Here is a 24,756-nt window from a genome sequence, read left to right on the forward strand (position 1 = left end):
GATCGCCGACGATTCACCTTCACGTTTGACCACCTCATCCATGTCGATCAAAATATTACCCTGCTTTTGCTCCTTCGCGCCTCCGTGGACGCGGTTTTCCATCCGATTTTTGTTCAACAATCGAGCAAACGACTCCTGCCAGCCAATCTGTTTCACGATCATCTGCGGAGCTTTCGGTTTGGTAAAAGTGTTGATCATCAACCGTCGCGCATTTTCAAGCTTCAGTGACAGTTTGGCCAGATTGGTGTGATAAATCAAACAGAGTGCCCCGGCGTATGCCATCTCGGTGTCGGACCCAAGGTCGAGATCCCGCAAACCCAAAATAACGTGCGGCTCCAGCTCGAACGGCAGCGTGAAGGAAAACAACCCCGATTAAAGGTTGTGGCACTCAAGTGATGGATCGTAGAAACGCAGTACAGCATTTTTTTGCTCGAATTTCGCTTCGTGTTTAGCATATCGGTAATGAACTTGATCAGCTTCCTCGGCGCCAAAGTGTCATCAACCGTAGTCTCGTGCTTCGTTGTGGTGGTAAGGGTGAGCCCGAATGAAATCCAAAACGAGAAAAATAGGAAAATGAATAAGCTTGTCCCCTGAATCTTACGAACCTTTTCAATGTTAAACTCTTTTCGGATGTAACACTTCACGTTTGTCAACAGTGACTCCAGTACCATTTTGGTATCCTGCGGCGGAAGTGTCGTACCTATCGCGAAATTCTCCTGTACCACGTCCAACATCTACTGACGTGACGCCGACAGTACTTCCGACCGTCCTTGATAATCGTACTGATGTATTGTATGTGCCCAGAATTTCACCCAGATACGGAAGTTAAACATCCGATTCCGCAGCAGCTTAGTAGCTTTATGTTACCCAGGGACATCTCGTTTTGAATCGCTTCGATCAGCAATTCGAAAGCTATCGGCACCTTTTCGTCGAATATCCGCTGGTTGCACTATTGCAGCAGCGAACTGACGATGGCGATCACATCGTTCATCAGCACATTCTCCTTGTTTGTTGCGAGTTTGTAGAGAATTCCCGAAGCCACCAAGTTCGTTGTGCGAAGTTCTACTTCTCAAAAAACCCTATATCGAATATGAAGTTCAAGAGATGGAACATTTTAAACAAAACTTCCTTCAACGGTTGTGATTTATTCACTCCCGCCGTGTCAACAAGTTTTGATACAAACCTCTGGTTTGTTGACGTTTTTTCATTGAACACCTACATTCGACTGACGTTGATGATGATGCTAAATATGTTTCCGGAAAAAGGCTTCTCTTACCCTTTTTCTTGTTATTCCATGAAAACATGTGTGATTAATAACGATTATCATCTTTTATTTACGCTGAACAAGTCCGCACGATGCACAGTAGCATTACCAAATGAAAACACCAATGACAGCTCAAAACTGATTCACAGCCAGCTTAGAAAAATGTTCAAGAAGAAAACATTCATCACCCAGGTGACAAAATTGACGGTTATTTTTGAAAAATGCAGTGAAATTGCCCTAAATCCCACCGATGTTTGAATGTATGGGTGCGGAATTTCGTATCGCCGTGTACATACACGGACTGATGAATGTTTTCTTCTTGAACATTTTTCTAAGCTGGCTGTGCATCAGTTTTGAGCTGTCACTGGTGTTTTCATTTGGTAATGCGACTGTGCATCGTGCGGACTTGTTCAGCGTAAATAAAAGATGATAATCTTTATTAATCACACATGTTTTCATGGAATAACAAGAAAAGAGGTAAGAGAAGCCTTTTCCGGAAACATATTTAGCACCATCATCAACGTCGGTCGAATGTAGGTGTTGAATGAAAAAACGTCAACAAACCAGAGGTTTGTATCAAAACTTGTTGACACGGCGGGAGTGAATAAATCACAACCGTTGAAGGAAGTTTGGTTTTAAATATTCCATCTCTTGAACTTCATATTCGATATAGGGTTTTTTGAGAAGTAGAACTTCGCACAACGAACTTGGTGGCTTCGGGAATTCTCTACAAACTCGCAACAAACAATTAGAATGTGCTGATGAACGATGTGATCGCCATCGTCAGTTCGCTGCTGCAATAGTGCAACCAGCGGATATTCGACGAAAAGATGCCAATAGCTTTCGAATTGCTGATCGAAGCGATTCAAAACGAGATGTCCCTGGGTAACATAAAGCTACTGCATAAGCTGCTGAGGAATCGGGTGTTTAACTTCCATATCTTGGTGAAATTCTGGGCACATACAATACATCAGTACGATTATCAAGGACGGTCGGAAGTATTGTCGGCGTCACGTCAGTAGATGTTGGACGTGGTACAGGAGAATTTCGCGATAGGTACGACACTTCCGCCGCAGGATACCAAAATGGTACTGGAGTCACTGTTGACAAACGTGAAGTGTTACATCCGAAAAGAGTTTAACATTGAAAAGGTTCGTAAGATTCAGGTGACAAGCTTATTCATTTTCCTATTTTTCTCGTTTTGGATTTCATTCGGGCTCACCCTTACCACCACAACGAAGCACGAAGCTACGGTTGATGACAATTTGGCGCCGAGGAAGCTGATCAAGTTCATTACCGATATGCTAAACACGAAGCGAATTTCGAGCAAAAAAATGCTGTCCTGCGATTCTACGATCCATCACTTGAGTGCCACAACCTTTAATCGGGGTTGTTTTCCTTCACGCTCAGCAGCAGCAGCGAGGAGAATGTTTCCTCTCAATAATCGGGTAGGTCGGTGATAAAAGATGTTACTTTCACAAAGCGTAGTGAAAAGTTGGATAGCAGCGCTGGAAACAGTGTCGAGTCGCCGGGTGTGAAGTACGCTGAAGAAAATGACGCAGATAACCTATGTATGATGTACCAAAAACAACATTGTGGTTCGAAGATAAACAGAGATGCGACTCTAATTTTCTCGATCAGAAGGCGGATTAAACAGCGAGTGGATCAGCAGTATGAAAGCCAACAACACGTTTACCCAGGGCCAAGCAAGGATTATGGTAAGTTTATTGATTTATTTGCGTTATCGCTTCAGCACTCGATAATTTTTATTTGAAAAGTGTTATTTGCAACCGTCCAGCAGGTTTCAACAACAAAGGCCGGAAGGTTTCTGCATTGCTCGTATTGACCGTGGTGGAGCGTTTGCTGCTTGTAGAGGCTATGATTTCGGAAACGAGACAGGACATACAAGCAAAAATAATGCTGGAAAGCCAGGGTAGGCCAATATTTCCAGTGACTGTATCGACGAGGGATGAACTTTATGCAATGATGATGCAGACGCTCTGTTCGCCGCCAGATGCAGCTAACCCTGTGATACAGGACGAGCAGCAAGCTAGGAAGCAGGTTTACTCCATGGTAGCTCGATAAATGCAGTGTTTGCGATTTTGTTGCATTCGAGTTCATCGGGGAAGATTATCCTGTTTGCAAGCAAGGTAAATGTAAACAGGTAATTTTTTGTATATTTGTACTTTTCTATATTTACCTTTTCGTCTTTTTCGTTTCATGACTACGAATTGCAACTAGACGGTTTTTGGAACACGCGAAGAAACTATTCCAGAAAAACGGCTGAGATTGTTAAAATAAATCCTCTGTTTGAATTCGAATTTGTATTTTGTTTTGATTTGATGGCTTTGAGCTGTCAGTTACGGAGTTGGGATGGAAGGGTTCAATTTATAATAGTAAGGATCGGATCAGTGCACCCACGGTGGGTTCATTTTTCACGCACACACTTGCAATTTTGGCTTAATAAGACTGCTATTAATCTTCTATGCAGCCCCTTTCTAAGCCTGGCGAAAATTATCTAAATCGTGTTTTCTGTCACTTGGGCAGGCCGTGTATATACACGGCGATACGAAATTCCGCACCCATACATTCAAACATCGGTGGGATTTAGGGCAATTTCACTGCATTTTTCAAAAATAACCGTCAATTTTGTCACCTGGGTAACGAGCCGAAAACAGCTTGGCAGCTCGAAATATCGTTCTAAAAACGTCGTACGTGCGAACAAACGTCCTACTTTTTTGTATGGGGATCAAGATGATTAAATACTGAATAGGTGACTTTTCAGCAGGTATTTTTTTTAGAAAATGGCTACCGTGGCTTTTGACAGCATGGTGATAAACAGCCAAGGTGTATAAATATAGAAGGTGACTTTATGTCGCTTTGGAAGGGGTGCCATATTTGAGAAGAGTTGTGTCAAAAGCCCAATCCTTTTCCGATGCCCCCCCTCAAAACCCTCGTGAATACCTCAGAAGTGTTATGTCAAGTCATGAAATATCATTTTACACTGGACGACTTCACCTTCCATTTTATACACCTTGAAAAACAGCATAGAATGTAAACAACCAAGGTGTATAAATTAGAAGGTGAAGTCGTCCAGTGTAAAATGACATTTCATGACTTGACATAACACTTCTGGGGTATTCATATGGGTTTTGAGGGGGGGTATCGGAAAAGGATTGGGCTGTCTTCTCAAATATGGCACCCCTTCCAAAGCGACATAAAGTCACCTTCTATATTTATAGAGCCCCGCTACACGACCCGAAAACTCAAAAACTTCTCGGCGAGAAGAGGGGAACAACCGAGAAGTTTACGTCAAAAACTTTTCAGCTCCGTGAGCTGAAAACTGCACCCGAGAAGTTTTTGGCAGCTAACCGAAAACTCAAATGCGTCAGAAGAAGAAGACGAAAAAGAAATAAATGTAAACATAACAAATCTCAAAAACCAAATAAACGAACATATGGTGATAAATTTACGTGTTTCTTTTGTAGTTACGGTTAGTTAATATTTTGTTATTTTATAGCTAGAATATCAATTATAAATTCACTATAGATCAGGGGTTCGCAAAGTCCGGCCCACCAACTGATTCCAAAATCTAAAAGTTTCAAAAAGTTTAATGATAAAGATTAAAATATTTTATTCTACCACTTTTTATGTAACTTGAGAACATCAAAATCTTCCTTCTTCATGCGAAGAAAGTTAATTATAGTTTCATTTGCTTGCTCTGCTACAGTATTGTCCAGCAAACGGTTGCCATCTTCTTGCCTCCGCACAATACGCCTGTTGCGTTGTTGCAAGTTTTGGGTACTCAACTCGATGACCCGCGATAGGGTAGTTAGCCACACTTCAACAGATTATCCATCTTTTACTTTTTGTGTGAATTGAAATAAGATCTTGTTTGCTTTGAAGGAAGATTTTTGAGGTAACTGAAAAATCAAAAACAAAAACCTCGTTGCGCCGCAAAGTTTTGAGTTTGCGGCTCGTGTAGCGTGGCTCACAGAATTGGTACCACAAAACGCGGCTACACGAACCGAGAAGATTTTGACGTAAACTTATACGGTTTTTGAGTTCTCGGTTGGAGTTTTCGGTTCGTGTAGCGGCCCGGTAACGTCCGGATCGTACGCCGGCCGTCAAGCATTGTATAAACCTTGTAAATCGCTTGTATGAATCTTGTAAACCGCATATCCGGTCGATTGACAGCTGTCACACGCTTTCAGACTGCACCGTCGCGGGCAATAAAAAATCTAGCGCGACTCGCGCGACATCGCGCATGGCTTTTTTTACACGCTTTCCAGACTGCACCGTCGCGTAAGGCGACGTCGCCTGACAGGCGCTGAACTCCATGCAAAAATACCTAGCGCGATTCACGTGACATCGCGCAAGGTTTTTTTTTTATATAACTCGGGGTCCATACTGCAGCGCGACGTCCCGTTTCAAAAGTAGCCCAGTTTCGGCAGAACAATCGCGCAAGCCAAGCGCGTCAGAGGTAGGAGAGTATGTGGAAATATGTATCACATTGGAGCAAAAACTCGGCTAAAGTTTTTTATTGAATTTTGAGGTAGTAATGCATGATATTTGTTTTGCTACGTATTTTATGCACCCTGAGTGAGTTTGGCGCGTCCACATTTGAAATTCACTGAGACAACAAACTTAAACAAACAACGACGATATTTTGGCCCGCCGTAGGAAGTATATATTTCCACATCATCTCCTACTTGTTGAAGAGCAGTTCGTTTACTTTTCGGCACCCGAAAAAACTTTGGTAAAAATATCAATTAAAACGGAGTTTGATAACTGAGTTACATTTGTGAAGCCTAAAAATAAGTAGTACAACGAAAAATCCGATGTTTCGTGAAGAATATTGCTCGTTTTGTTCGCGTTTGTGATTCGGTTTGTTTACGTTTTGTCCTGCTGTCGCTTTGTTTACGTTTCGAATTGACATTTGACAAGGGCTAGCGCGACGTCGCGTTTTTCGCTGTTTCTACACTAGCGCGATTTGTGCGACATTTTTTTTGTATGGAGTTCGGCCGCCTGTCAGGCGACGTCACGTTTCATGACGGGACGTCGCGCTGTAGTGTGGACCCCGAGTAAGCTGAAATTCGATTCCGGCCATTATTATAGGAGTTACAGACCTTCAAAGTTGATAGATTTTTTTCAATTTTTCACCCAATATTTTCACAAATCTTGACTTCGACGGGCTGTTTCTCAGAATCTGGAAGAACAGAGGCTCTAGTTTTTGCGTCATTTCTTAGTTTCATCTTACATAAAAAAACATATTTCATTTTTCTGAAATCCAAAAATGAATTTTTGATTTGGTAAAAGAGTAAATGAGGCCCCGGGCTAGATTCTCCTCTTCCTACTGGTTCACATTAAGCGCCTGAAGCTATGCAAAGCGCGACGCATGCATGCTTTTCAAATATTTGATCGCTAACGGTTCGCTTAAAAGCTAATCACGCAGTGGAGGTTGGATGCGGTTTAATATACTTTTACATGTTAAGTTACTGTAAGTTACTAGTAACTTAACTATACCACACATGATGGACAGCATGAAACAATGAGTTTAGCCGAAGAAATGATTTGGAAACGGCGGCGCGCCCGCAGCGAGCGCAGCGAGCGGACTGCGCTAGGTCTACTGAAAAAGAGAGTTTGTTATAGTTTTGAGAAATAAGGGGGGCCCGTGGGCCCCCCTCATACCGCACCCGTAGGTTGATTGCGTAGCCGAAATTAACGGTACACACTACGATTCAAATACTCGTAGGTTGAATTTAACGAATTAATGTATCACCAATTGCATACATTCAGTTTAAACGTCCACAAGAGGTGTAGCCACGATCGAAAACATGGCGGCCGGGGCCTCATTTACTCTTTTACCTTTGATTTTTTCCCGGCTTCGCTCCATCGTGGCTTTGCCCAACTGGCGAATTTTGTCTCGTTATCATATCGTTACCATCTCGTTTGTTAATTTTCGATCTTCATAACGAGACAAAGTGTTGCACCAAAAAAGGGGGTGGGGTGCAACATTCAATCGGTTATATTGGCACAAAGCCATCCTATGTAGTTTGTCCAAACGGTTCAGGTAAGATGATTGAAATACTAGTCGAATGCGCTAACACGTATCGTGATGTTGAATTATTATTTATTTCTAGCAATGTGACTTTACCTGCTGCGATATCTCTAAATTTATCTATCGATGGGTTGCCACTACACAGACGCGGCCCGGACATTTGGTCAATTATTATGAACATCCATGAGCAAGTGACTCAGTGGCAATCTTCAGCGGCTCGACGAAGCCGCTAAGGGTCGAAGAGTTTCTAAGACATCATCGAAATGCAACATGAGATAATAGTTCGTGGAATTATAGCTGCTGCTCCGGCACGAGCATTTATTAAAGGTAAGACTTTCTTTCTCTCTAATCGTTATTTTACTCATCTTTGTTACGTCGTTTTTCAGCTGTGACAAACTTCAATGGGAAACATGGAAGTTGTTAGTGTACTACCGAATATAATCCGAATTCGCACACATTAGTTTTTAAAGGGATGCCAGGGAAATAAGAGGGCTTGCGTCCATCCAAGTAGATGATGAGGGTCACTATTTATTTGTATGTTTATCTCATACATTGGCGGAGTAAGTTTAAGAAATGATCAATCTATCGAAAGAATAATATAGACATGTAACATATCTGTGCATCCAACATACACAAAATATTGATTTTTCGTTCCATTCGTTCAACACCGAAATAATTTTACAGATAAAAGAGATGTCGATTATTTGTATACATAAACACTAGAGAAACAAATAAACAAAATGGAAAACACAAAACCTATCTTTAAAAAACTAGTATCACATCATGAAACTGACCATGGAATAACGAAAAGCACCATTCAGTACGAAAAGTAGCCAAATCAATGAAACACACAATGAAAACGATGTTCCAGCAAGTGATACGCCGACATAAATCTCCACGGAAATACCCATAGCAAGCATCCAAATGTTGGTCCACAAGACGCACCTGGAAAACCTTGATAAAAAAGAAAGACTTAATCGCTTTTTGGCAGCACATACTGAATCAAAGCAAAAGCCGTGCATCAGCATACAGATACATACAGATACATTGCGGCTACTTTTACAGCCGACTGGTGCTTTTCGTTGTGCCAAGAAATAAGTCATCACCTGTTGAAAATGTTTGTTGATAGATATTGGCTTTTAAGCTACCAATCGTCGAAGCGGAGCGTGGCTCATGTGATTTGGTGAGCCGACAACAACATACCTCTTCTTGTCCCAAGCAGTTCGAGCCTCAAAAGCAGCAAACACCAACACAAGTGAGTATAACAACAATACTAGTTATAAAAAGATTGGGAACAAACGATCCATATTCCCCTCTAATAGGTTGTACAATAATACCCGCTAGGCAATTTCGAGCAAATCGTCCTCAAAAACGTCCTTCATGACACAAACATCGAGCAGTTTTGTATGGTGAGGAGGACAAGGAGGACGATTGCTCGAAAAACGTCCTCCTTTTGTTTCATCCCCATACAAAAATGGAGGACGTTTGTTCGCGCGGAGCACGTTTTGAGGATATTTCGAGCTGCCTAGCGGGTAGATCAAGATAAATACACACTATATAAGTTAGCGGAATGTAGAGCATTTTGACGTCTACACTGCAAAAAATCGAAAAATAGCTTTTGACAGTATGCTGATACTCAAATTTGGCGGGAATCGTCCTTAGAAGATAAACAAACAACAACGCTCGAGAACCAAACAAACCGATTCTTCAATTGCTTTCGTTTTGTTCGCATGGAAAATGTTTAAGAAGCCGTCGGCCGAAGTGGGTCACCGATTTTTCGACGAAATGTATCGAAGTTTCACCTCACGCACCTTCTCGTTACTCGCATAGTTGTTTACATTCTATGCTGTTTATCACCATGCTGTCAAAAGCTACGGTCGCCATTTTCTAAAAAAATACCTCTTAAAAAGTCACCTACTCAGTATTTAATCATCTTGGGGTAGATGCAAGGTGTATAAATATAGAAGGTGACTTTATGTCGCTTTGGAAGGGGTGCCATATTTGAGAAGACTTAAGCTGGCTGTAGACGTCACATATTAATCTGTGCAGATCTTTGACGTCTACAGATTTCCTTTGTTCTCTCGTACCCATCGTCTGTCAAACATCCCTCCAGATATCTCGAATATCTCGAGGGATGTTGGAAATAGCTACGGAAAGGCTGTAGACGTCAAACATCTGTGCAGATTAATATGTAACGTCTACGGCTTGCTTTATGTCAAAAACCCAATCGTTTCCCGATACCCCCCCTCAAAACCAATATGAATACCCCAGAAGTGTTATGTCAAGTCATGAAATGTCATTTTACACTGGACGACTTCACCTTCTAATTTATACACCTTGGGGTAGATGCACCTTAATGACAAGCGAGACCGGTGGAAATACAGTGGCTGATCCCAAAGAGTGGGAGATGCAAGATCGTCAAGTGAAACTACAAACTATTTTAAAATCACCGTTTTTTTATTTCTATCGCTATACTTTTTCACCGGGTTTGACCGTCGGTAAAAATGGCCGCCTCCATGAGTTGTCAAAACTCAAACGGCTGGGTTACACTTCCTAATGTAGCGGTTTATTGGAAGGTGGAAAAACGTTCTAAAGATCAGACAGAATGTTCCAAAGATGCTTGTCAATTGTTAGTTGGGTTGAGCTCCAGCTCGGCGTCACCATGCGGCCGTGCCGTAAGATTACCTTACTTTTCGCCAACTATTTCAGGAACCCCGTGCACTGCTAACGATCCGTTCTGATGCACTGCCGAATCGGAACTGTTCCTCACTATTAAAAATTACAACAACTTTTGAAAATCAATAACTGACGAATTGAAAACGTAAACAAAACGAATTTCCTTTCTTTTTCTAAAAAAATCAAAGCGATTTGTTCGGGATGAACCTACCTGGATAGTAATCCACGGTAGAGTACGTTCTACTCTACCCTCTGGGTTTGCGTCAAATCAGAAGAGCTTAGTGCACCTTATAATTTTCTTATCGTATCTCGTTTTAGCACTTTTCATTTGTATCGATCCCTATATCGCACGACATTGTTGATGCTTTGGAAAAATAATGCTCTGAGTTTTCTCTCTGAATTATCCAAGTTAACACAGTGTAATTGGAGTTCGTGAGCGAAACATGAGTACTGAAGGGGAAAATCATGTATCTATCGCTGAAGTGAAAAATGAAATAGTAAGTGACCAGGTAATAAAGCCACTCATGCATCGACCGCCTGCAGCATCTAGTACAGATGGAAATAACGACGGTAAAACATCTGCTAAAACAAGCCCGGTGGCTGCATCTTCTCTGCTTGGAACCCCACCATCAAAAACACAAAATCCCGCTACTGCTGTGAGTATCAACAATACTTCACTTTTTTTTTGGCAATGTTTAGTGTGGATGTTTGCCCGCTTTATTAATGAATGTATACATATACATGTTTATTTTGCTTAGGACTTATGGGTAGAAACCAAAACAACTGATGGCAAGTTGTATTACTATCATGCCATCAGCCGAGAGACAACATGGACTCGCCCCGAAGGATCAAATGTTAATATCATGACACAGGATGAAATAGAAGTTCTAAATAAGCAACAGTCGCAGCAATCTACTGTAGACCAACAGGGCGTTGATGTTGTCTCGGTAACGAACGTTGTACCTGCTTCTAATGCAACTGCATCATTACCCTTGCAACAGAGTGCTATTCATCCACCAAGATTCTCCGGGCCTCCACCTACATTCGGGATGGCGCAGTTCGGCATGCCACCACCAAATTTTCCTAACTTTCCTCCGTGGAACCCATCCACAGTCAACAATGGTCAAGCTTGGATGATGGGTCAAAATCATCCCGTAGATGTGGCCAAACAGGCTATGACTGAGATTAAATTGAACGAAATTGACCCTGCAATCGTTGCCAAGGCGAAAGTGTGGAGTGAACATTCTGCGCCTGATGGACGTACGTTCTTTTACAACGCCTCAAAAGGTGAAAGCGTGTGGGAGAAACCGCAGGCATTAAGAGATCTCGAAAGTATGTACGCATTGAATGCATCAATGTTTTTCTCTATTTATCTTTCAATATATCCTATTTTACAGAAGCAAAATTGACTGTTTGGAGCATTAAGCAGAAAGCTAAAGTTAATTCCTCGGGGCCACCATTTTTAGCACCACCAATTCCACCTCAATTGCCCATCATGTCGTCTATACAAACATCGACAACAGGTATAAAAATCCAGCAGTTTCCTTCACCATTGACTTCCTCTGGGCACGGTATTTCCGGAATGCGACTACAGCAGCTACCAGTTGGCACTGGTACTAGTGTAATTTTCGATCCCTTGGGGTTTATGGCCAAAAATGACAAGTCAGTTCCAGAGGACGAGCGGAAACGGAAGGCAGATCAAGAAAAGAAACGCAAAGATGAAGAAGAAAGTGTTAAAGTAATGAAAACGCAGGATAAAAGCCGTCCCATATACCACAACCCAATAAGTGGCACACCGTGGTGCGTCGTTTGGACGGGAGATGGTCGGGTGTTTTTCTACAATCCTTCGTCTCGTACTTCCGTGTGGGAGCGACCGGAGGAACTAAAAGACCGGGCAGATGTCGATAAGGCTGTGCTTGTTCCACCACTGGAGCTGCTTGGAAGTGCTGCAGCAACAAAAGAAACGGACAGTGTGTCTAGCAAAGCACTAACGATTGCGCCTGGTGCGGCCATGGTAACTGCTATTGCCGAAAGAGATGATGCTTCCCATACTGTTAACAATAGTAAAAATATCAACGATACTCGAAAGATGGCAACGGAAACCACTGATTCCAGTGGGGAAGAAAATGGTGACCATGCAAGTAAGCGATTGAAGATAGAAGTCGATACTGCCCTGAAATCAACGCAAAACGCCTCGCGTTCGGGCAATGAACTGGAAAAAGAAGTGATTGCAATGGAAGCCGAGGCGCGAGCTGCCCGTGAACGAACTCTTATACCGTTGGATGTGCGGATGAAGTCTTTCCGCGAAATGTTGCGTGAAAAGGATGTCTCTGCTTTTAGCACATGGGAGAAAGAGCTGCATAAAATTGTGTTCGATCCGCGATATTTGTTGCTGACGTCTAAGGAACGCAAGCAAGTATTCGAAAAGTACGTCAAGGATCGCGCTGATGAAGAACGTCGCGAAAAACGTAACAAAATGCGTCAGAAGCGTGACGATTTTCGGGCCCTGATGGAATCAGCCCATTTGCATGGAAAGTAAGTAGGCTTAACAAAGTTGATGTGGTTGTCGCAATTGACTGCTATTTTTCTTTTACCTAGATCATCGTTTAGTGAATTTGCTCAAAAATTTGGTAAAGATGAGCGCTTCAGAGTAATTGAAAAGATCCGTGAGCGAGAAAGTCTGTTCAATGAGTTCATTGTCGAAGTAAGGAAGCGCGAAAAGGAGGAAAAACAGAACCGAAAAGAACAGGTATGTTAACCGTTCAATCTCCTCAACCTTTACATCAATGGTTAAAATTGCTATGACATGCATTCGTCCATGTGTCTTTAGCCCCTTCACAGTCCTGCCAAGTTGAGGAAATGGCTCACAAATTTTCACACTGTTTTTTTTTTTACATTTTTGTATGGTTTTGGTCTAGAACCGAAGAAAAAATATTTTTTTCTAAAAATTTTAGGATTTTATTGATTAAATGATGGTCAGTTTGCATATGTGTTATTCGTGATTGTGATCAGCAATGATTTGCTAATAATAAGCAACACTTTGGTTTAAGTACATCGAATAGTGTCAAATAATGAAAAAAGTTTACAAATACTTAAGAACGTGTTTCGAAGCAGGAAACATAACGTGCGACAAAAACTTAACCAAACTCATTTTCCTTCCCTGTACGTGAGGCTTGAAATTCTAATCACGTACTAAGGATGGACAAGTCTGTTAAACCTTTGAGTATTATGGCAAAAAAGGACAATATCATACAGCAATTTGATCACCAACAGGCTAATCAATTAGTTTACTTGAATCGGCAAGTCTATTGTAAAGCACTTCATGGTGGGATATCAAACGGGTTAACTAGTCAATTGGTAGCTTTCTAGCATCTACCAAAATGATAGGTATCGAATGGATGATTGTGTTAGAAACGACCAAAGTAGGATAAAAGTGCAGTTTCGGTCGAAAACATACTGTTGCGTGGCTCACCCTAATACGCGCTCGTTTCCCAATGCGAAAAAGCGATCGTCGACAACCTTATCCTACATCTTTCGACTGGTATTTGTCTACAACAATCATTCATGCGATGATACCATTCATTGCGGTAGGGGTGGATGGGGTAATACGCACCCCTTAAGGAAAACTATAAAATTTTCTATTAAGTTGGCTCTTGATTGTTGATTTTATCACTGAATAGGATTCATAAAGGTTCAAACTAGTTACCAGTTCAAGAATGTTTGCTTTTTTAGCTAAGAAAATCGTAATTTATTCAGTTTTGAAAAAGTTCAATTTTTGATCGATCTGTATCTGGTTGAGGCAAAACGCACCTGTGCTAGGGGTAATACGCACCCCAACAAAGGGGCAATACGCACCACAACAAAGGGGCAATACGCACCATAACAAAGAGGCAATACGCACCACAACAAAGAGGCAACATCCAACGTCAAATAAAGATAGTTTGTTTACAAACTGGTGCATTTTACCCCGACATACTGGGTGCATATTGCCCCCATTCATAGTTGAACACATTTTCAACTAAAATATGAGTAAATCTGCATACTTTCCGAAATTTTCATGAACAGTCTCAAGCACTGATTCTCAATTCACTAAATTTCGTATTCCTCGTGGGTAAATATAGATTTTTGCACTTAATATTCCTTAGCGGAATGGTACGTCACATTATAACAAAAACTGTCTGAGCTGAGAATGATTTTGTTTTGCGTTTATTTCGCGTTTCTGTTGATGTAGAGCTGCCAAACTCACAGGGTGAACATATTTTAGATTGATCTTACAGAGTGACTACTTTTTACGCGTTAAAAACTCGTCTTTCAAGGGAAATTGGAAGGGGTGCGTATTGCCCCAGGGGTGCGTATTACCCCAGCCACCCCTATATCCTAGAAATTTACCTAATCATTCATGCGATGATACCATTCATTGCGTTAGATCCAAGAAATTTTCCTAATTGAATTAATTATTATACAAATTAAGGGAATTCTAAAATTTGAAAAAAAAATCATTCTCATCATTATTTTGACGATTAAAATGATACTGATTCAACTAACAATGATTGTGTTGCAAATCGTTTTTGCCTTAATTTAGCTTCGTTCATTTCATTCAACCAATATAAACAAAATAATGAATAATTCCTCCATCTTATAGACACGTAAAGAATTTATTGCAATGTTACGGGAGCGCAGTGACATCAACCGGCATTCCCGATTTAGTGACCTTCGAAAACGATTGGAAGGAGATATTAGATACAAAGCTATTACCGAGCAGCATGATCGTGAAGAAATGTTTGAGGACCATATCAGGATGCTGAAGGAAGAAAAACGTCGTGCCAAGGAGAAAGAAAAGGAAAAAGATAGCAAAGATAGAAATAGCCGGAGCGAACATAAGAACTACAGAAAATCAATCGAACGTTCACGAGATGAGCGAAGCCGATCAAATGACCGTGAATCTGGTCGCAATGCAAAGGTTAATAATAATGAGGACGGAACTGCTATTCTTGCAAACAACGAAGGTGATGACGAAGGAGAAGAATGTAACACGTCCGACGAAGACGAGATCGAGCGGCAGCAGAAAGAGCGCGATCGAAAGCTGCGAGCTGAGGCTAGCATCAAAGAACGCGAAAAAGAAGTTCAACGTACATTGGCAACCCACTTACGCGATCGCGACAAAGAACGCCAGCACCATCAACGTGATGAAGCCATACGGCACTTTAACGCATTGCTCGTTGATCTGGTACGAAATGCCGATCTTACATGGAAGGAAGTAAAAAAACTACTAAAGAAAGATCACCGCTGGGAACTGATCGCCATGCTCGATCGTGACGATCGTGAAAGGTAAGGTAGCTGAAACTTGAAAATTTTGCTGTAGCATGTACTTATTTTTGGTTGAATATTTTTCAGACTTTTTAATGAGCATCTTGCAAATCTTGTGCGCAAGAAACGGGACAAATTCCGCGAAATGCTAGAAGAAATTCCGTCGCTCGAACTGACGTCCCAATGGAAGGAAATAAAGAAACTTATTCGTGACGATCCGCGTTACTTGAAATACAACAGTAGCGAAAGGGTAAGTATTCTTCGCTAGTTGCCATGTTACTACCACGAGTTTGGAATATCCTGTCTATAAGCCTGTTTGGTCGAATTTTCAGGGAGAACGCGAATTTCGTGACTTTATCAGAGATAAAACGACAAATGCAAAATTGGCTTTCCGTGAACTATTGCAAGAGTGTAAGTTTCTTACGCATAAAAGTCTGGAGCTTTATCGAGAGAATTCGAACCACCTGCGTGAGGTGGAAAACATTTTGCAAAACGACAGGCGTTACCTGGTGCTGCACCACATTGCACCAGAGCGTACACAAATGATTTTAGGACATCTCGAGGACCTCCAAAAGCGTGGCCCACCACCTCCGCCGACTGCTAGTGAATCCTTGCGACGCAAATAATGAAGATAACATAACGTTGTTTAATGATCAAAAATTACTCTCCCAAGAAAATAACTTAGCATAAGCAAAAAGGAGTTTCCATAATTGGTATGTAAAGTTAGATTAACGAATCGAGTGACTGCACCTAAAAATCGAAGGGGAATTTTGTGAGTCATGAAACAGAAATAAAATAAATTTGGATTGTCATTAGTGTTCCACGTTTATTCAATTTTATTGATATCAGCAATTTCATTCTTACAACGTTTCAATCTCTTGTCCAGCAGACATTGTCTAATGGTGCGTTTATTTCTTTTTTTTTTTTTTTGTTGCATATGACTTTTGCCGATATGATATACGGAGTGAAACACATTCACAAAAAATTATAAATAGAGATAGTGAGAGTTAGTATCGTTACTTGACACATGCACGTCGTTATTAATATTTTTTAATTGTCTGGCGTGTTCGCACACCTCAATCATTTATTCATTAAAATTTAGACAACATAGGAATCGGGCAATTCGAAGCTTACGTCCAAGTGGGCCTCCCGGGCAAGATGTACAATCTGCGCCAGATGCACCGACAACATTGCCGCCTCATCCAAATCATCCTTGGGCAGGATGCGTAGCTTCGATTTTTTAATAAGTTCCTTCGCTTCGTTCACGTTAGTACCTTGCAGTCGCACTATGATGGGCATTTTTATATTGAGCTCCTTCGTAGCTTGAATAATACCCTCAGCAATTACGTCGCAACGCATGATACCTCCGAAAATGTTAACAAGGATTGCGTGTACTTTCGGGTCGGATGTGATGATTTTGAAAGCTTCTTTCACTGCTTTCACGCTCGCACCACCACCAACGTCGAGGAAATTAGCTGGATCGCCACCGTGCAGCTTAATGATGTCCATTGTAGCCATCGCCAATCCAGCACCATTTACGAGGCATCCGATTGAACCGTCCAGGGCGATGTAATTCAGATCAAATTTGGAAGCTTCCACTTCCTTTTTATCCTCCTGCGTGAGATCCCGCTTTGCGAATAGCTCTTTTTGACGGAATTCGGCATTGTCATCGAAGCGCATCTTAGCATCAAGAGCGAAATCTTGAATTACAACGTATGAAAGGAAACATTGAATTATTCAATATTTTTTAAGATTACGAAAACTCATACACCAAAAAATAAAACAGAGTAAAAGCTACTTATGTTAACAAAGACAAGACGCAAATAAATTGAGTAACATACAACCAAATGAAAAGGAAACAATAGAAATGAAAATGAGTAACAAAACATGCAAGAGATATGTTAACACCTTTGGTTGGGTTTGTACATAAAATTACTTTCCGGTTGACAAATTTTTTACAGCTGTCATGTAGTTACAGCAAATTTTTCCATGGCAGATTGCTGGGATTCTTGCTGGAACTACATAGTAGCAGCAACAATTTAAATTTCTGTCAACCGGGTTCTTTTATTTTTGACTGGATTGATTGTTTTTCACAATCGGTATCACAAACCAAAGTTTAATTTTAATATTTAGCTTTTTTTCGACTATATTTCAAATATGCTTTCTTTAAAACCGAAAGGTAATTCCAATTAACTTACTTTATTTGATGAGAAATTAAAGTTAATTAAAGATGTAACAAAACGAATCAATAAATAAATTTTAATCATGCACAACGTTACACAGTATCGGCCTCAAAATCATAAAAATAAACGATCCACAAGTGTTCGTTGCTTTCGTAAAATTTTATCATTTCGGGAATGGAATGTATGAACACGAACTTTAGGGTTTTGCTATGATCGTTGATTTTCTGTGAGATTTTGTGGTGATACCGGAAACTATGGGCTATATCATAAAAGTTACTTACACTCTTCACCTAACGATGTGGCAATGAGATGTGTTCATATAATGTTTGTTGCAAGTTAGACACGTTTTACGCATAATTTGTAAGGGGATCGTATATTGTTTCCGTTCATTAGTGATAATTTTATGTACACGATACCAATGCGGCAATGCCAATACCAATGTTGATAGCATATGGGAAGAATGACGAAAAATATGTTAAAAACAATACTATATCTATAATATTTATTGCGTTTGTAAGTGGAAATCGTATTGACAGACGAAACACATGTCACATGACAAATATGATTACTGCAATAACGGTAATCTAACGTATGTATGATTTTCAAGCCACAAAACATCAGAATATTTTCACACCAAAGGTTTAAAATTTTAAAATTCAGATTTACAAGTGACAACTTTGACACAGGCTAAGACGATTTTGGAGTATGTATGCATCTAAGGAAATATAGTAGCATGTGACAGGGGAATTCAATTTTACTACGCTCACTCGTCATGTTATAATGGTTATATATAGGATTCAACGCTCTACTCACAAGTCTCCGCGGCATCTTCTGCATACGGGTTAATCTCAATCAATAGCACATCTTTTTTCACGAACAGATCGTACATATTGAGTAGCATTTTAGCTGTTTCTTCAAGTTTGTCCTGCAGTCCAACCTTCTTAGCGACCTAGAATCGTAATTGAGTGTTTGAAAAAACTTACTTAACACATATATCTTTTTCATAAAATTTACCTGGATCGCTTGATCCTTCTGCAACCCTTTGTTAATATCAATGGGTTCGTAGACAATCGCATCTGGGTTTTCTGCCGCAACCTCTTCGATGTTTACACCGCCTTGCGAAGAAGCTATGAGAACTGGGCCCTAGGGGGAATTTTACAAATATGCTCTTTTGTAAGCTCGATAAGGTTCAGTAGTCCGTGGCTTTTGAAACAATATGACCTACGTTAAAGGCTCTTTCCATCATAACAGCAAAGTAAAATTCACGACGAGGGAACTTCCGTTCAGCCACCATTACCGAATTGCAAATACGCCCGGCAGCACCAGTTTGTTTGGTTACAAGAAGCTGATTAATCATTTTGCTCGAAATTTCCTTAGCTTCCTGTGGTCTATAATGGTTTGTACATTTAGATGTTGCTGGTAACATTACAACATAGAAAAATTCCTATGTACAAATATGCATGGTATACTTACGAAAACACCACACGAACACCTCCTTTTAGCCCATTTTTGAAACTGCCTTTTCCACGACCACCGGCTAGAACTTGCGCCTTCAGTACAAGATTTTTAGTCTTCAAGTCAGCTGCGATTTTTTCGGCCTCGGAACCAGATGTTGCTACACCAAATCTACATGAGAAAAAAAAAATCACAATGAAAATTCAACTTTGCACTTTGTTCGCGATTCAACGGGAAACGCAGTAAGCAGGGAAAGAAAATGAATCAAGTTGAAAACTAATTGATTTTGTTCACGTAGTGTCTACTGCTTTTGTGATAAGGCATACATAAATACATTTTTCTTACCTTGGGGTTGGGATGCCCGCTTCGTTAAGGAAGCTATACGAAACATGCTCCTGGACATTAAGATGGCGCCGTTGAGATCCACCAGATAATACCTGTAGTGTGAATAAAATTTTCATTAGATCTAAAACTTTTTTGCTATGTTTATATATAAATCATGAGAAACACATGATCAGTAACGTCACAGCTTGGCAAAATAACGTCAGTTCATGATAGAAACGGGTGTAAGAAAAGGGTGCAAGGTAGGTGGAATTGCATAATCCCTGATTTTTGCTACTTTGTAGATTGTGTATTCAGGAATGGAGGGATTAGTTTCAATGTCTTCTTATATAGTGCTATTTTTAAAACAACCACTACAGCATTCCTACGCAAGTGACTAACAATATATTACATAAAAATTTATTTATGTAGGAAATTTGTTGATTGACCGTCCACGTGTGCGTTTTGGATTAATTTCTTACGCTTACCTTAGGGGACGATTTGGTGGCAATATCCGCCAACAGCAAGCTCGATCGACGCAGAATAGCAGCCATTATGATAACAATTTACGAGCAACTATCCTTTCCGTGAAATCCTTCCGCGATTACGAGACAATAAGATAGTGTTGGCAGAATCGGTTTTTGGAAGATTGGAAGATTCGATCCCTATACGAATTCCAAAGGATTGAGCCCCATTGGACAGATTCGGATCAGGTTTGATTCGTTTGGGGGGAAGGGGGTATCGGAAAGGGATTGGGCTTTTGACACAACTCTTCTCAAATATGGCACCCAAGATGATTAAATACTGAATAGGTGACTTAAACATTTGCCATGCGAACAAAATGAAAGCAATTGATGAATCGGTGTGTTTGGTTCTCAAGCGTTGTTGTTTGTTTATCTTCTAAGGACGATTCCCGCCCAATTTGAGTATCAGCATACTGTCAAAAGCTATTTTTCGATTTTTTGCAGTGTAGACGTCAAAATGCTCTACATTCCACTACCTTTTATAGTGTGTATTTATCTTGATGGCTCCCCTTCCAAAGCGACATAAAGTCACCTTCTATATTTATACACCTTGGGGCAAGACGACCCAAAACAAGCAGGAGATGGACCAAAGTTGCTTGTTGAAAGGTTAGTCTATGCAGAGGCACGAATAAGCAGTCCGATACTGAGCCCATGTAACCCACATTGGATTGAATTTTGTGATGTAGTATTCAAAAGACAGTTTGGGTATAAATTTGTTGCTGAATCCCGAACAATTATTGAATTTCTGTTCTCTGTTTTTGGCCTTTTATAAAACCCCCTTTAGTCCTACCTTTACAATTACATCAACCTTGCAGATAGCACTTTTGACAGAGTCAAAATTTGACGTTTTGTAATCCAGATGATCTGTGGTATGAAAACACAGTTGAACATCATCAAAAATTAACACAAATTTCATATGAAGAACTAAAAACTATTCGTTGCTATGAAACTCACATGACATGTTTAATATAAGACTTATTTAAATCCACAATGCGTGGATACTGGAGGCACCGTGCGACTTGCTCTTGTTTTAATGCCCGCGCGTCCTGCCCCATTCCCAAGGAGAACATTGCTGCACTTTCCTACTAAAGGTATACATGCCTACCAAAAAGAACCTTGCCAAGTGTATTTTTGGTAGGCATGGACTCCTCATAACCTACCAATATTTTTTTTTTTTTTTGGGAGGCACCGCAGTGGAAAGAGGTACTGGCTGTCAAACCTTTGTTTGTTTACTGTTTACTGTTTGCTGTGCAAGTCTGGCCAACTAGCAAGCATTCGACCGTGTTTTTACCAGCGTATTCGTTGTTTCATTAGTTGTTAGATTTTTCTTATAGCCGTTGTTACCGGGTGTAACATAGTATCGGTGGCCAGTGTTCAATAGCAGCGCTTGGATCGACCGACTCGGGGTGGTTAACCGGGGCCGGGTTAACTCGCACCAGACAGTAAGTACGTGTGTAACCGCGTGACTACATTAGGCGTACCATACCAAAAAACTGGTACGCTCCAAGTGTCAAAAACCTATTTTTCTGTCAGAATCGAGCGTTGCAAGTGTAGTCACAAAACCTCTCACTCTAACCCTATGCTTTGTCCTGCTCACCTTATGTATTCAAACTGAATCCAGCAGTTTACGGTTACAGATGGTAATTACAGGCAAATAATATCAATAAGATTCGTTTTACCACATTGTTTCACGACTTAGAAAAGATGAGAATAATTTTTTCAACGGATTGAATGCAGTATAACTTCTTTCAAAACGAAATAGTTGACGCTCTCCACAAATTAACTGATAACTGCTCGACAAGTTCTTACCAATATGAAAAGTCGAGCACTTTATCGAGCTCTGTCGAGCACACCATCGTCAGCCAACCCAGAAGTGCTGGGTTGCATTTGGTATGGTACGCTGGAGCTCCACCGTACCAAGTTTCTGGTATGGTGCGCCTAATGTAGTCACGCGGTAAGAACCCACAGCAGAGTTCTTACTGATGATGATTTTTCCGCGCTTTTCACACATTTCAGTGTCTCGACAAGGAGGAAGAAGCGGCTTCAAGCGAACATCAACGCGTTCTACGTGTTTTCACTGGCCATGACAAAGTGGTGCTGCACATCGTACATCGACGGAGCCTGCATGGTCGCTGTTTGCCAGCACGAACCAGAGGAGGGGTCGGACCATTTCGGGATGTTTCGCCTGATCGCCTTCCGAACCGGACGATAATTTATTATTATTATCGATATATCAAAACAATAAAACAAACAAAAATATTTTCCTGCATGAAAATAATTATTATGGGAAAGAAAAGATATCCTGAACTCAGCTCATATAATCTACTACGAATGGGTATACGTTTTTTGCGCGTATAGTCAGAAATAGATATTATAAACGCACAATCACGTCAAAAGCGTTCTCTTTTGAGGCGTCCCGCAAGTATAAAGAGAATTGTTTTACCCCTCTTTTCAGAAGTTGGTTTACGCCTAGATTGCATAGGAAATCTTCTGCAAAAGAAGGGGTAAAAAAGGGGTTCTGAAAAGAAGAGCGGGCAGTTCTGAAGAGAATTCTTTTACCCCAAAATAACGCCAAAATTTCTCGTTGGGTTGTTTACAATGTGTTGGAATGCTAGAGCGTCTTACCACACCTCGGCCGGTGCATCTTACCCCACTCTGAGGATCGTCCGTTTTATGTAATTTATTTAAAATTTTGAGAATTTTAAAACAGTTTCTCTTCCTCGTGGTCCACACTTCAGCGCGACGTCCCGTTACAAAAGTAGCCCAATTCCGGCAGAACAATCGCGCACTCCAAGCGCGACAGAGGTAGCAGAGTATGTGGAAATATGTATCGCATTGGGGCGCAAACTCGGCTAAATTTTTTTATTGAATTCCCGCCGTAGGAAGTATATATTTCCACATCATCTCCTACTTGTTGAAGAGCAGTTTGTTTACGTTTCGGCACCCGAAAAAACTTTGGTAAAAGAGCTAGCGCGATTACGCGTTTTTCGCTGTTTCTACACTAGCGCGATTTGTGCGACATTTTTTTTGTATGGAGTTCGGCCGCCTGTCAGGCGACGTCGCGTTTCGTGACGGGACGTCGCGCTGTAGTGTGGACCCCGAGTTCGGTATTCGTTAAATACCATTATCAGGTAGTAAAAGAAGGCCTGGGTATTTAAAAAATATAATATCAAAGGATGCCACACCTTACATAAAAGTGACAAAATATTAGATCATTTAGAGTCAATTTGGTTTTTTCTCGTTTTCTTTTTGAAATGGTTATTTCGTGCAGTGAAATTTACATAGGCTGTATTAGATACGTTGATGAACATATTCTATTACTTTAATTATTTTTAAATGGCTTAATTCAGCGTAAAACAGGCCGGGCATCTTACCCCACCAAGGCGTCTTGCCCCACCTTCCCCTTCTTGCCTGTAGTGCGAACTGCTACTTGCCACTTGCCTGCTTGCTTGCCACTTGCACTTGCCGACGTGCGAATCAGCCTTTATCATAAATTCCACGATGGCGTTATGTTTACCTGAAATCGTTCCACATATACCAACCTTGGGAGTAGCCTTGGTTTAGACGTCAAAATGCTCTACATTCCCCTACCTTTTATAGTTTGTATTTATCTTGGTAGTGGGGAACATCGGCATTTTGGCATTTTTGTGTGGTGTGGGTTGGAGTGAAATACGTGGCTAGCAAACTATCTCAAAATAATCAACAACATGAATTTTTACCTTAAAGTACTCGTATTTTGTCTTCTACAATTCGTTAATCATATCAATGGCTATTTCATTACAGTAGATCCGCATTCAGAAGAATGTTTCTTCGATCGAGCTGAAGCTGGAACCAAGCTAGGTGAGTCAAAACTCTTCATATTTTGTAAACGTAGGAGTCAACTACAGGCGGATAGACTTATCCTTTGATTAATTTCAGGGCTTATGTTCGAAACAGTTGAAGGTGGATTCCTCGATATCGAAGTGCGTATTAGTGGTCCGGATCAGAAAGTCATATACCAAGGCGAAAAAGAATCTTCTGGAAAATATACATTCTCGGCATATGAAACCGGTGTGTACCACTATTGCTTCAGCAACAAAATGTCAACTTTAACACCGAAAGTAAGTGAACATCCTTGCTTATCAATGTGTTTTGTGCGATCTAAATCAATGATACCAATTGTTGGATAGGTAGTCATGTTTTCAATGGAAATCGGAGAAGCCCCAAAGGGCACTGTAGGAGCGGTGAATGAAGGAGAAGCAGGGCACACGAAATTGGAGGATATGATTCGTGAACTATCCGGCACTTTAACCAGCATTAAACACGAACAAGATTACATGCATGTAAGTAGTTTCTGCGATACTAGCCAAACGATTTCCACTTACTGACCGAGAATACGCTTTTGTACATTGACCAGGTTCGTGATCGCATCCATCGGTCCATCAATGAAAGTACCAACTCCCGCGTAGTAATGTGGTCGTTCTTTGAAGCAATCGTTCTCATTGTCATGACCGTCGGGCAGGTATACTATCTCAAACGATTTTTCGAGGTTAAAAGAGTAGTATAAAAAAGCAGTGAGGGTTATGTGGAAAATAAAATTGACTATATCTCATTTCCAGCTCATTTTAAGTGTCGCTGTATCGATATCCGAAAAATGCTTGGTTAGGTAAAGGATGGCGGATGTGTACCAAAACATGGTAGAAGATCGAAATGAAAAACGCAGCAAATTACTAGTCGCACGATGCACAGTAAAGGTAGGTATTTCCAAGTAAGTTATATGGGTAATCTGTATGCACCATAAAAAAGTTGTTCCATTACACCATTTCAATTCAGTTCATTTCGTTACTTTCTAATGTGGTGGACTGAATCTGAAAAAACATCCTATGCACAACAAATCTTGGATTTGACCTAGGTGAGTCCTAAGAGTGGTGAACCCAAGGTGGGTTTTGAGGGAGGTGAATCGTATTTAGTTTCGCTTAAAAATAA

General features: G+C 40.8%; 3 protein-coding genes across 3 annotated transcripts; 2 read left to right on the plus strand and 1 right to left on the minus strand.

Moving 5' to 3' along the window:
* The first annotated feature begins 10,525 nt into the window (after window positions 1-10,525).
* On the plus strand, window positions 10,526-16,056 carry LOC131293670 (transcription elongation regulator 1). Its single transcript, XM_058321746.1, has 7 exons — window positions 10,526-10,657; window positions 10,760-11,333; window positions 11,399-12,536; window positions 12,600-12,750; window positions 14,644-15,329; window positions 15,396-15,558; window positions 15,641-16,056. The coding sequence occupies exons 1-7, from the start codon at window positions 10,526-10,528 to the stop codon at window positions 15,932-15,934; spliced, it is 3,138 nt and encodes a 1,045-aa protein (XP_058177729.1). The 3' UTR covers window positions 15,935-16,056.
* Window positions 16,057-16,309: 253 nt separating this feature from the next.
* LOC131282044 (succinate--CoA ligase [ADP-forming] subunit beta, mitochondrial) lies at window positions 16,310-19,875 on the minus strand. The gene is made up of 7 exons (XM_058311428.1): window positions 19,756-19,875; window positions 19,292-19,383; window positions 18,965-19,117; window positions 18,717-18,879; window positions 18,506-18,634; window positions 18,305-18,440; window positions 16,310-17,008 (listed from the first exon to the last, which is right to left on the minus strand). The coding sequence occupies exons 1-7, from the start codon at window positions 19,819-19,821 to the stop codon at window positions 16,407-16,409; spliced, it is 1,341 nt and encodes a 446-aa protein (XP_058167411.1). The 5' UTR covers window positions 19,822-19,875; the 3' UTR covers window positions 16,310-16,406.
* Window positions 19,876-23,448: 3,573 nt separating this feature from the next.
* On the plus strand, window positions 23,449-24,382 carry LOC131291452 (transmembrane emp24 domain-containing protein 2). Its single transcript, XM_058320669.1, has 4 exons — window positions 23,449-23,631; window positions 23,710-23,891; window positions 23,961-24,113; window positions 24,188-24,382. The coding sequence occupies exons 1-4, from the start codon at window positions 23,499-23,501 to the stop codon at window positions 24,335-24,337; spliced, it is 618 nt and encodes a 205-aa protein (XP_058176652.1). The 5' UTR covers window positions 23,449-23,498; the 3' UTR covers window positions 24,338-24,382.
* Window positions 24,383-24,756: the final 374 nt, after the last annotated feature.

Source organism: Anopheles ziemanni, chromosome 2 (genome assembly GCF_943734765.1).
Source record: "Anopheles ziemanni chromosome 2, idAnoZiCoDA_A2_x.2, whole genome shotgun sequence".
NCBI classification, from domain to species: Eukaryota; Metazoa; Arthropoda; class Insecta; order Diptera; family Culicidae; genus Anopheles; species Anopheles ziemanni.